Source organism: Balaenoptera ricei, chromosome 3 (genome assembly GCF_028023285.1).
Source record: "Balaenoptera ricei isolate mBalRic1 chromosome 3, mBalRic1.hap2, whole genome shotgun sequence".
NCBI classification, from domain to species: domain Eukaryota; kingdom Metazoa; phylum Chordata; class Mammalia; order Artiodactyla; family Balaenopteridae; genus Balaenoptera; species Balaenoptera ricei.
In genome coordinates this window covers 101993880-102007517 of record NC_082641.1, presented here as the reverse complement: position 1 = coordinate 102007517, position 13638 = coordinate 101993880, and the positions used below count along the sequence as shown (strand labels likewise).

General features: G+C 34.8%; 1 protein-coding gene across 1 annotated transcript in view; it reads right to left on the bottom strand.

The window, feature by feature from the left end:
* SNX2 (sorting nexin 2) overlaps positions 1-13638 on the bottom strand; it is a 61855-nt gene that overhangs the window by 33150 nt on the left and 15067 nt on the right. Inside the window, exons 2-3 of the mRNA XM_059916949.1 lie at positions 5489-5606; positions 588-751 (exon numbers count right to left, since the gene is read on the bottom strand). Coding sequence (XP_059772932.1) covers positions 588-751; positions 5489-5606 — 282 coding nt within the window. The remainder of the gene's footprint in view (positions 1-587; positions 752-5488; positions 5607-13638) is intronic.

Below are 13638 nucleotides of genomic sequence, written 5' to 3'. Positions count from 1 at the left end.
TACAGATTTTCTTAAAGTAAGCCTTATTTGAACTGTAACACACACAAAGTATATAAATCCTAGGTAAATAGCTCAATAATTTTTACAAAGTAAACACATCTTCCTAACCAGAATGTAGATTAAGAAAAAACACCATCATTACACCTTAGAAGGTCCTCATGCTTCCTCTCCACTCACAACACATCTCTTACTCTACCGACATAACCATTAACATTTATTACATACTTTTATCAAATAAAATTACTCAAGACACCACTTTACTGTGATTAAGTTTTCAAGGCACTTTCAGACATTACCTTATTTGACCAAGAGAGGAAGGAACACTGAGAGGCACACATTACCATCATGAGATCACAAATGACAAACTGCTTGACTTGAGAAGGAAAGTGATGTGCCCAAGTTACTGGATGAAAAAGGGGTGGGATAAAATCAGAAGCCAAATCACCTGACCTTTCTAGTTCAGTGTTCTTTTCCAAACATTTCTAAAAGGCTTTGATTACAAATGACTAACAGTAAAGAAATGTTGGGTGGGGGACAAAAAATGTATTATTTACATATTAACTTAGAATATGAACATTTTTCCATACCTCCTCCCTGGATCTGTCAAAGATCACAGGAGCAGACATACTCTTTGATTCAATTCTGGGAGCAATGAGTGTCGTGGGGGTCACAGGTGTGACTGCAGGAGAAGGTTCTGAGGAGAGTATAGGTTCCCTTTCTGGACTGTCCAGAGAAACTTCTTCTGTAGCTTCTAGATAAAAATTAAACAAGTTAGTTGAGGACACTGGTAACAAACTCCCAACAGTCTACAGAGCAGTCAATAAATTATGAAAAATATTTTTATATGATTCACAATATCAAAATATTATTTTAAAATAATTGTTATAAATAATTTATGAATCCTTCCTTAATTGTTTATCAAAACTTTAAAACCAACAGTGACTTTGTTGATTTTAGGAAGAATTCCAGTAAGTCAGCATAATTATCTATACTAGTGGTAGGGATAAAGCCAGTAGGAAAGCAATGATGTGGATAATTCCATATTCATTTGTGTTTGGATCTGTAATATATCTAATACTTGTGATAACTTACCTTCCAAAATCTTGTATTCAGGCCAACATTACTATTCTTTTATACATATGAACACAGATTTCATGGCAGAAAACTGCCCAGAACTATCCCAACTGGGATTGAAAATTTGTTATGGAAAGTCCACAGTGTTAGTAATCTAAAGCAATTAACCGCTAAAGATTACTGGATATTAGCTGAATACACAAATAGGACGCAAAACAAATAGGTGCTTAGGTTTTCATTTAAAGTGTTCGTTCATTTGAAAAATCTAAAATTAAATATATTTAAAAACAAATCAAATCAATAAACTGAATGTCTACAAGCTATGTAACATTGTGCTAAATGCAATGGAGAACCATAAAGAAATGTAAAATATCATACCTGCCCTCAGGGAGTTTATAATCTAGTTGGGAAAACAAGACATAAGCATGTGGAATGTTAAATAATAATAAAAGAAAAATAACAGCCAAGAGAACAATAAAAAGAAAATTACAAGACATTTAATTGCTGTACGAACTAAAGAATAAACGCTATCATTTGAGTTGAAGTGGGACAGAATCATTTAGGCTGGGGAAAATGAGGAATATTTTACGAAACTGAATTGAGAAGATCTGAATGAGTTTAGAGAAAAAAATGAGGGAAGCATTCCACGAAAATGAAATACAGTTGACCCTTGAACAACGTGGGGGTTAGGGCCACCGACCCTCCACACAGTCAAAAATCTGAGTATAACTTATAGTTGGGCCCTCCATATATGTGGCTCCTCTGTATTTGAGGTTCCACATCTTTGGATGCAATCAACCTCAGAACAAGTTGTACTGTAGTATCTGCTAATTTTAAAAAATTCGTATTAGTGGACCCAAGCAGTTCAAACTCATACTGTTCAGGAGTCAACCATAATAGCATAAGCTAAAAGCAAAGCCAGAAAAGTGAAAATTACGATCAGTGGCCAAAATGATAATCTGTTGGCTTATAGAATGCTACCAGGAAAAGGCAGGCAGGACTATAAAGGAAACAGGATCAGATCAGCCGTTTCTAACCTGAGTTTCCTACATTCCTTGAGGTTTCGGAAGGTAGTAATGATAGTCAGTGAGTCATTTTAATATCTCAAAAAGTATATCACTAGTAACATGTTATTTACCTGAAGTGGTATCTTACCTCTTGGATTAGGAGGTACAAACTACTATGCATAAAATAAAAAAGCTACAAGGGTATACTGCACAGCACAAGGAATACAGCCAATATTTTATAACTATAAATGGAGTATAAACTTTAAAAATTGTGAATCACTATGTCATAACCTGAAACTTATACAATATTGTACATCAACTATACCTCAATAAAAAAATAAGTAAAAATTTTTTAAAAAAGAAAATAAAATGGATAGAGATTTAGGTTCAGCATACCAATGTACAATTTGCTTTAAATTCTTCCCCCAAAAAATTATTTTAGTAAAAGTGATCTAACATACTACAAATTAACAAAAATTAATTAAAACCAGACCTAAAGATTCCATAAAATGCCCCATATGTAAGTACAAAGATTAGCATTTCCTTGGAAGAGATACTTTGCAGATAAGTATAAATTGATTATGTCAGTGTCAGCTAAGTAATATTTCACTCATACCATAGACACCAGAGAATTTTTTAAACAAAGGAATACTCATTAAACTTAGAATTGGTATCATTTGCTGAAAAGCGTAAGTGAAATAAGCTAAATACCCTGGCAGAAACAAGTTCTAAAAGTCTAGGACAATTTCAATATTGGCAATTTGCTCACCCTCCCTTATTCTTCTAGGACAGTTTCCTAGTATGTTCAGTGTAGCTTAGTGCAGGATGTAAGTAATGGTGGAAAGGGGCTCTGTAGTCACCCATATTTGGTGACCACTCTGTAAGTAAGCTAATATCAGTAACAAAAATCACGCTTGAACTTTTTCTAATACCACTTCTGACATAATAGTATTTGAAATGCTACCCAAAATACATGAGCATACATACCAATTACAATCTAATCTTCTTATGGTTTTAAAACCAAATGGCTAAATCACTAGAGCAATATCTATAGTTTCTCCTCTGATACATGTCTTAGAACACCTAATGATGTCATTATGAAATGCAGCTGAGTTTAAGATAAAAAAGCATAACAAAGTGTCTGGAGGTAACAAAATAAACAACTATTTTTACTGCTTAGTCCATGTCGCTCCTTAAAAACAAAGACAAACAAAACAAACACTGACATTGACCATATTTGTATCATTATATTTAGTATAGGCTGCACTAGGTAGACTAAAACCCAAAAAAAGATTTTTCTAATCAAGCTTAGTGGGCAAATATCACTGTATAATCCTCATGTGGCAAACTGTTTGATTAGCTGGGCACACTGTAAACAAGAAAACCCTCTTTCCTTACACAAACACACACACACAGTTCTGTTTTTAGAGTTTCAGCACACTCATTAACAGAATTCTGAGACTTAAAGGTGAAAGATCCTTTAATAAAATGGATAATACAAGTGTTCTATGTATGACCCTCTACTATTAGAGGAATAGGCACAATTTTAGATTAGCACCTACTCAGCAGAGAAAGAACTTGTGTCACCTTTCAGATTGAAATATAAATGCCATGAAAAAACTTTTAAGGACTGCCTGGAAAAAAGTCCATGAAAGGAAAGAAAAAGGAATATTACAACTTTGGTTAACTGTCATTATACTCTAAGTTGTAAGGTAGCTACAAAAAAAGGTGGGGGGTAAGAAAATGATTGATATTTGGTATCACATTTTTAACTTTCTGACATGAATTCATAAAATACATGAATTCATCTGCAGTGAAAACTTTTCATATAACAAGCAGGAAATTATATAGACCTCTGTGATGGAGGACTGTATCTTTAAACATATTTGTAGGGGACTTCCCTGGTGGCGCAGTGCTTAAGAATCTGCCTGCCAGGACTTCCCTGGTGGCACAGTGTTTAAAAATCTGCCTGCCAATGCAGGGGACACGGGTTCGATCCCTGGTCCGGGAAGATCCCACATGCCGTGGAGCGACTAAGCCCGCGCACCACAACTACTGAGCCTGTGCACTGCAACTACTGAAGCCCGCGCACTCTAGGGCCCGTGTGCCGCAACTACTGAAGCCCGTGAGCCTAGAGCCCATGCTCCACAAGAAGAGAAGCCACAGCACCACAACAAGGAGTAGCCCCCACTCGCCACAACTAGAGAAAGCCCTCGCGCGGCAACGAAGACCCAACGCAGCCAAAAAAAAAAAAAAATTTGTAAAAAAAATACAGGATGGTTTGAATATTCAACCACTATAAAAGCTAAGGATGTATTATTAAGTTTTAACTCATGAAAGCCAGTTTAGGTAAATTAAGCTCTTAAACACACAAAGATTTACTATTTTAATTATTTGTGTCACTAATTCTAAGGAAGATTTTTCTTTTTAATATCCAAACATTAATTTGTACCTAAATTTTAATCTTAAAACAGATAACTGTTTTGAAGAGTCCAATATTTTAAAAGGTAGAATGGACTACACCAAATCCTGCCCCCATATCAAAAATAAATTCCTGAAGCATCAATTTACTCACCTAAAATTCAATCAAAATGGAACATGTGGTAAATAATGAAGCATTTTATTAAAACAGATTTCAAATATATACAGACTATAAATTAAGTGATTGTTTTAAATTATTTTTTTATTTAAAAAAAAATTTATTTTATTTATTTTTGGCTGCATTGGGTCTTCATTGCTGCGTGCAGGCTTTCTCTAGTTGTGGAGAGCGGGGGCTACTCTCTCTTGTGGTGCATGGGCTTCTCACTGCGGTGGCTTCTCTTGTTGGAGAGCATGGGCTCTAGGCATGCAGGCTTCAGTAGTTGTGGCTTGCAGGCTCTAGAGCGCAGGCTCAGTAGTTGTGGTGCACGGGCTTAGATGCTCCACAACATGTGGGATCCTCCCGGACCAGGGATCGAACCCATGTCCCCTGCATTGGCAGGCGGATTCTTAACCACTGCGCCACCAGGGAAGTCCCTAAATTAAGTGATTTTTAAATCCAGAGTTTAATTTTGCTTTGTGACAACTTGTAAGTAATAAGAAAATATAATCACTTGCTATTTCTCAATGTATGAATGCCACAACCATTAGTTTGAGTCCAAGTACTGATCAAAACAATCAAATTATTAGTGTGATTTATTTTCACATGCTTAAAACCAGAAAGGATCACATTCGTGCTTCTTTCAGCAGTCTTTATTTTTCACAAAGCAAATTAACTGAGATTTCCTATCCTCCTAAGTTGGTAACAAGAAGAGCTACCACTAATACTTTACACAAAATGTCAGTTTTGCTTTAGAGAATATTTTCTAACAGGATATATGCTATAATTGACAATTATTTTTTTAAAAAATAAAGGTATTTATAATTACCTGCAAAAAGGTCTTCTCTGTCATCATCCAGCACAACTTCTGCAGGTTTTGGACCATTGGAGTTTGTACTAATATCTTCTGTAATAAGACTAGCTGGATCTGGAGATGATGGACTTGACTGTTAAAAAAACAATAATTGACAGTGGATTGCCATGTTTGTCTGTTATATCTCTATACACTACAGAAATAGAATATTCTCTTGAATATTCTCTTGAATATAAGAAAAGAAGAAGACAAACAGCTATTTATAGTTCCTCCTTTGAGGGTAAGAATGAATCAAAAACATACTTTTACTCACTTTCTCCTTTCTTAACAAGAAGTCACTAAAGATTTAAAAATAAAATCTTTTCTAGTCACCCAGTTAGATATACTAATTTGCCATGTTGAGTTATAATTAACAAAAACAAATTTTAACGATTTACATAGTATACAATATTATGACATAATAATAAATATCAGATCTTGAAAGCATGTTGCAACAGTAAGAAGTTCAAACTACTACTTTACTGTAAGAGGAAGCTTTAACAGTAGTTGAATTAAGACTACAAATATTCTAAAATTTCTATAGTTTCAAACTAAAAATATGCCCTCCCCCAAATATTTACATTTCAACTAAGCTAAGGGACTACTTTTGTACTTTTTAAAGTACAAAGGTCAGCAAAATGGAATGAAGATTGTAAAGCTTTCAGTTTTATCACAGTTTTCTTATAGTAATAGTTAAAACCAATACTATTTTTTAAAAAAATAACAAAAAGGAAGTTGTATACATCAAAAGTGCACAGCTAGATATTTACCAAACCCAACATCCCTGTGTAATCAGCACCCAGATCAAGAAATAGAACATTATCGTCAACTCTAGAAGCTCCACTCATGATCCCTCCCATTCTTTACCCTCTCTCCACCCAGGCTTCTACCAACATGGATTTGTTTTTCCTGTTTTCGCTCTTCATGGAACTGGAATCATACAAAATATATTCTTGGGTATTTGGTTTTTGATCTTAACGTTATGTATACGAGATTCTTCTATATTATTGTACGTAATAATAGGACACTCATTTTCATTTCTTTAAATATTTCACTGTAAATACATCACAATTGATCCATTCTACTGTTGATGGGCATTTGGGTTTTCAAATTTCATTATCAGTTTTATACCACTACCAATAGTACTGTATAAACTTTCTAGTACATATATCTTTTAGCAAACAGTGAACAAATGTCTGTTTGGTACGTACCTAGGAGTGGAATACCTGGATCACAGGGTAGGTGAATGTACTGCTTTAGAAGATATCACTAAACATTCTTCTAAAGTGGTTATTTAATTTATATTCCCACCAGTAATATATGAAAATTTCAGTTGCTCCATACCCTTGTCAACACTTTACTATATTCCATCTTTTTCGTTTTAGCTATTATGGAGGGTGTAGAGTGTATCTTTTGTGGTTTGAATTTGCATTTCCCAGATGAATAATGAGGCTGAGCAATTTTTCATATGATTAACGGACATTTGGATATCTTCTTTTGCGAAGGGTCTCTTCAAGTATTTTCCCGATTTTTTTCTATTGTTCCTATTGATTTGTAATTCTTTACATATTCTAGATACAAGTTCTTTGTGAGATATGTATCACAAATATTTTTCTCCCAGTCCGTACTTAATGCCTTTCCACTTAATGGTAGGTATTGATGAATAGAAGTTCTTAATTTTAGTAAGAGTAAATTATCAACTTTGTTTTATGATTAGTAAATTTTTTGTAGGATGAATAATTTTTCTTTTTTTAAACACTGTCCAGGGAACACTGAGACATGTTTCTTCTTCTTCTTCTTCTTTTTTTTAATATTTACTTATTTATTTGGTTGCACCAGGTCTTAGCTGTGGCATGTGAACTCTTAGTTGCAGCATGCCTGTGGGATCTAGTTCCCTGACCAGGGATCAAATCTGGGCCCCCTGCACTGGGAGTGTGGAGTCTAATCCATTGCGCCGCCAGGGAAGCCCCTAAGGAGGAATAATCTTTTAAGGCCACTCCTAATTCATAAGATTTTCTGATCAGCTTTTTGAGTAAACTATCCTCTACAGCATGAGGACATTTCTTAAGAGCTTTCAAAAACAGTTTAAATTCCTTATGGGAAAATTTTAAAAAGCGGTTTTCTTTTCTTTCAGGAGCTCATGCTTATAGACCAAACTCTCACAAAGGCAGGCCTCTATTTACCTTAGCATTTTTTCTTGAAGAAATTTGGAAACAAATAAGCTTTTATTATAAGCTTCTTCTAGAAGATGTTCCTGACAACCTCAATCTCATCTGTAGCTGAGTCTGGTTAGGTGAGTGATATATATGCTTCCCAGCATATCTATTTCTTTTGCCATAATTTCTCTTACCACACTATATTATAATTATTATCTGTTTATAGACTACAAATTCTATAAGGAAAGAAGAATGTCTTATTTTGCTTATTACTTTTTATCAGGTTCCTGGCCACAAACACTCAATGACTATCTGTTAACTGAATTCTAAGAAAATAATTACAAATATGTGTAAGAATTGGCCACAAGTTTGTCAACCAGATTGTCTATAATACTGAAAGGTTTGAAATACCCTAAAGCACAGCTACATTAAAAATAGCAGAGTGGCTCCAACACCCATTCATGATAAAAGCTCTCAGTAAACTAGGAATACAGGGGAACCTCCTCAATTTGAGAAATAGCTACAAAAAACCTAGAGCTAACATCACACTTAATGAGAAACTCAGAGCTATCTCACTAAGATCAGGAACAAGGCAAGGATTTCCCCTGTCACTACTGCTTTTCAACATCATATTGCAAGTCCAAGCTAATGCAGAAAGACAAAAAAAGGAAATAAAAGGTGTATAGATTGGGAAGAAATAAAACTCTGTGTTCACAGATGACATGATCCTCTAAGTAGAAAATCCAGAAGAACTGACAAAAAAGGCTCCCAGAACTAATAAGCAATTACAGCAAAGCTGTAGGATACAGGTTAACATACAAAAGTTAATCACTTCTATATACCAGCAACAAACAAACAGAATTTGAAATAAAAAAAAAAAAAACCATTTACATCAGCACCCAAAACAACTAAATACTTTAGGAATAAATCTAACAAAATATGTATCAATATATCCATATGAGGAAAACTAAAAACCTCTAATGAACAAAAATTAAAGAACTAAATAAATGAAGAGATATTCTATATTCATGAATAGGAAGATTCAATATTGTCAAGATGTCAGTTCTTCCTGACTTGATCCACAGATTCAATGCAATACCAATCAAAATCCCGGCAAGTTATTTTGTGACTATCGATAAAATGATGCTAAAGTTTACACGGAGAAGCAAAAAACCCAGAAGAGACATTACTGAAGGAGAAGAACAAAATGGGAGGACTGAAGCTACCTGACTTCAAGACTTACCATAGGCTACAATAATCAACACAGTGTGGTAGTGGTGAAAGAATAGATTAATGGGACAGAATAGAGAGCCCAGACATAGATCCACATAATATGGCCAATTGATTTTTTGACAAATGAGCAAAGGCAATACCATGGAGAAAAATTAGTGTCTTCAACAAATAGTGCTGGAACAACTGGAAATCTACATGTAAAAAAAAAGAATCTAGACACAGACCTTACACCCTTCACAAAAATCAACTCAAAATGGATCACAGACCTAAACGTAAAGCACAAATGTATAAAGTTTCTAGAAGATAACATAGGAGAAAATTCAGATGACCTTGGGTTTCATAATGAGTTTTTAGATACAACAGAGGCACAATCCATGAAAGAAAGATTTGATAAGACAGACTCCACTAAAATTAAAATGAAAACTTCTGCTCTGCAAAAGACAGTGTCAAGAAAATGGAAAAACAAGCTGTAGACTGGGAGAAAATATCTGCAAAACACACAGCTGATAAAGCACTGTTATCCAAAATGTACAAAGAACTCTTAAAATTCAACAATTAGAAAATGCACAACTCAGTTTAAAAATAGGACAAAAACCTTCAAGATACTTCACCAAAGATAAAAGCATGGCAAATAAGCATATGAAAACATGCCCCACATCATATATCATCAGATAAATGCAAATTACAACAACAATGAGACACCACTATACCTCATAGTGGTACATTCTATATACCTATTAAAGTGGTCAAAATTTGGAACACTGACAACACCAAATGCTGATGAGGATGTGGAGCAACAGGAACTCTCATTCATTGCTGGTGGGAATGCAAAGTGGTACAGCCACTACAGAAGACAATTTGGCAGTACATTTATAAGATGAGCATACTCTTATCATACGTTCCAGCAACCGTGATCTTTAGTATTCATCCAGAGGAGCTGAAAACTTATGCCCATACAAAAACATGCACATAATGTTTACAGCAGCTTTATTCATAATTGCAAAAACTTGGAAGCAATGAAGATGTTCTTCAGTAGGTGAATGGGTAAATAAACTACAGTACATCCAGACAATGGAATATTATTCAAACTAAAAGGAAATGAGCTTTCTAACCATGAAAAAATACAGAAGAAACTTAAATATTACTAAGTGAAAGAAGCCAGTCTGAAAAAGCTACATATTGTATAATTACAACTATAAGACACTGTGGAAAAGGCAAAACTATGGAGATAGTAAAAAGATCAGTGGGTTGGGGGAAGGAAGGGATGAATAGGCAGAGCAGAGACGATTTTTAGGACAGTGAAACTACTCTGTATGATATTATAACAGTGAACACGTCATTATACATTCGTCCAAACCCAGAGAATGTACAATACTAAGAGTGAACCTTAATGTAAACTATGGATCTTGGGTGATTATGATGTGTCAAAGTGGTTTCACCAATTGAAGCAAATGTACCACTATGGTGGAGGATGCTGATAATGAAGGAAAATGCATGTGTAAGGGCATTATATGGGAAATCTCTATACCTTCCATTCAATTTTGCTGTGAACTTAAAACTGCTCTAAAAAGTGGTCTAGTTTTCAAACAATGTAGTAGCAGAGTGGCATTTACTGACACAGAAAGATGCTTTTAATATGCCATTATAAAAGAGAAATAGTTACACATGTGATCCAGTTTCCTGACACTACTCATTAAAAATAAATGTTTTCAGCAGTCGGCCCTGTTTCTGGGGGTTCCAACAGATTCAACCAACTGAAGATTGAAAATATTAAAAAAGTAAATTCCAGAAAGTTCCAAAAAGCAAAACTGGAATTTGCCACACACCAGCAACCACTTACACAGCATTTACCTTGTACTTACAACTATTTACAAGCATTTACATTGACATAGGTATTATAAATAATCTAGAGATGATTTAAAGTATATGGGAGAGGATGTATATAGATTATATGCAAATACTATGGCATTTTATATAAGAGACTTCCATAAAAGGGATTTTGGTATCTGTGGGATGTCCTGGAACCAATCCCCTGTGGATACTGAGGGAGAACTGTACTTGTTTTTAATAAGATACAGGCATTAAGGACCTACATATAATATACCTGTACCCTCAACTTCATTTTGAACAAAGATTTTATTTTTGAATACCAAAATTTCCTGGGGATCAGAACTCTGGATTCTAGTTCTGCCTGCACACTAACTTGTCTATGGTTACATAAATTTCCTTGAGTACCATTTTTTGTCTATTTAATGAGAATAAATAGATAAATAAATACATCAGAATTGCTATAATAGTCTTTTTTTTTTACCTACACATTTTACTATTTCACAATTTCTAAATCTAAAATCACCTAATTCGATTTCTTTTTGCATTTCTTAACCTTGCTTGATAATAACTTTGAAAAAACAAAGCAACAAAATTTGTAAAAATTAAACGCAACTTTAAAAATAGTCAGTCTCAACTCACTGTTATAATTTAATGCCTGTGTAATGAACCTGTGACCAAATCTCAAGAGAAAAGACAATCAACAGATCCCAACCCCAAAACAGCTCAGATGTTGGAAGTATTAATCAAACAAACTTTTAAAAGCTTTTCTAACCATGCTCCATGAGATAAAGGTAAATACTTATGAAGTGAATGAAAAGAAAGATGTTCACAGCAAAGAAACAGAAACTACCAAAAAAAAAAGAAAAGGAAAAAAAAAAGGAAAATTTCACAACTGAAAAAAATTATCTAAAGTAAAAAGTTCACAGAATGGGTTCAATAAAAGAATGAAGATGACAGAAAAAAGTGTCATTGAACTTGAAAATAAATCCACATAAAGTATCCAATCTGAATAATAGTGAAACAAAAGTTGAATAAAATGAACAAGGGGGACTTCCCTGGTGGTCCAGTGGTTAAGAATCCGCCTTCCAATGCAGGGGACACGGGTTCGATCCCTGGTTGGGGAACTAAGACCCACATGCTGCAGGGCAACTAAGCCCACATGCCACAACTAGAGAGCCCTTGTGCCGCAACTACTGAGCCTGTGCGCCACAACAAAAGATCCCGCATGCTGCAACTAAGACCCGACGCAGCCAAATAAATAAAAAAGTAAAATATTAAAAAAAAATGAACAAGGCCTCAGGAGTCTGTACGATAATATCAAAAAGTCTAACACTCATATCACTGAAGTTCCTGGACAGATGAAAAATTTTTGCAGAAATATTTACAGAAGAAATGGTTGAAAATTCCTGAAGTTGAAGGACATAAATTTATAGGAGCAAACCTGAAAGAGGATAAAACCAGAGAAAACTATGTTTACACACATCATCACACAGCTAAAAATAAAAGTATTAGAGAAACAAATGAAAGTAGTGAGAGAAAAAACCCATTTTTACAGGGGGACACCAATTAAAATGACCGTAGATTTCTCATCAGAAATCACAAAGACTAAGAAAACAGTCTAAGAATACTTTCAAAGTGATGGAAGAAAGAACTGTCTACCCACAAATCTATAAACAGCAAAAATACCCTTCAGGAATAAAGGTAAAATAGTTTTCAGATGAAGTACAAATAAGATAATTCATCATCAATAAACCAGGTCTAAAAAAAAACACTAAAGGAAATTCTTTACGCTTAAGAAAAATGATACAAGAGGAAACAATGAATGAAGAAAAAGCAACAGAAATGCTAAATATCTGAACAAAAAGAAACTACGTTTTCCCTCTTCAATTCTCTAAAATAGATATGTGTACTCAAAGTAAAAATTGTAATACAGTCCATAGTTATAATACATGTAGACTATTAACAACCTATAACGTATTCTTATCATAACTGAATGTTTATACTACTCTAATATCTTGGGTATTCATTGTTCTCTGACATCAAAGTCAGAGAATGAAAAACTGGCATGTTTATGTAACAAAAAGGACTCTTTTATATCATAGTTCAGTGCCTGAGAGTGGAGAACAAGATGGGAATGGTGTGGACGGGTGAGCAACGCCAGTAATGGCTGTGGTGGCAGCAGTCACCCCACTGTGGGGAGACTATGAGGCATGCACTTTCTACTGGTGCCCATCCATCAGCAGCATGGAGTGCCCTGCTCCACTGCTCACAGAGCAGTCATGGAGCAGTCACTCACTAAAGGCTCTCAGGACTCACTTATCTCTGCCCCTGCCTCTCCATGTCTCTTTCCTAGTGAGTTTCCTCTTTCACTAGTTTCCTAGTGAGTGCAGGAAGAGCTGTTCTCCACTGGATGGAAAGGAGTAAGGAGAGAGTGGTCCATCAAACAAGGAAGTGATGGTGGAAGGGTACAGTGACAGCTTCTGGGTGATCAGAATTATAGTTGTCCGAGACAGGCAATGAGGAGACATCAGTGTTTTTAATAAATATATATTCTTTTCTTCTTCTATATCATCATTTAGTAGTTTGCTAGAGATTATTATTAAAAGTTTCAAGGTTGCTAATATCTCTTCAAAAAAAACCAAACCAAAACAAAAACAAACCAAAACAACTAGTGCTTTGGATTGCAACAAAGACTAAAGAAGCCCACCTAAGCCTCTTTCTCCCACTGATTAACACTAAAAGCTCTGGATAGAATACAGAAACAATGATCTAAAAGTAAAAAATAGGCAGGTTGGGGAGGGAGCCAAAAATGTGAAAAATGATCCTTATGGGGATGAATTTTATGATTTTTCTTTTTCTTCTCTCTCCCACCTTTTCCTGAGGATGGCCCCAACTGCAGAACTACAC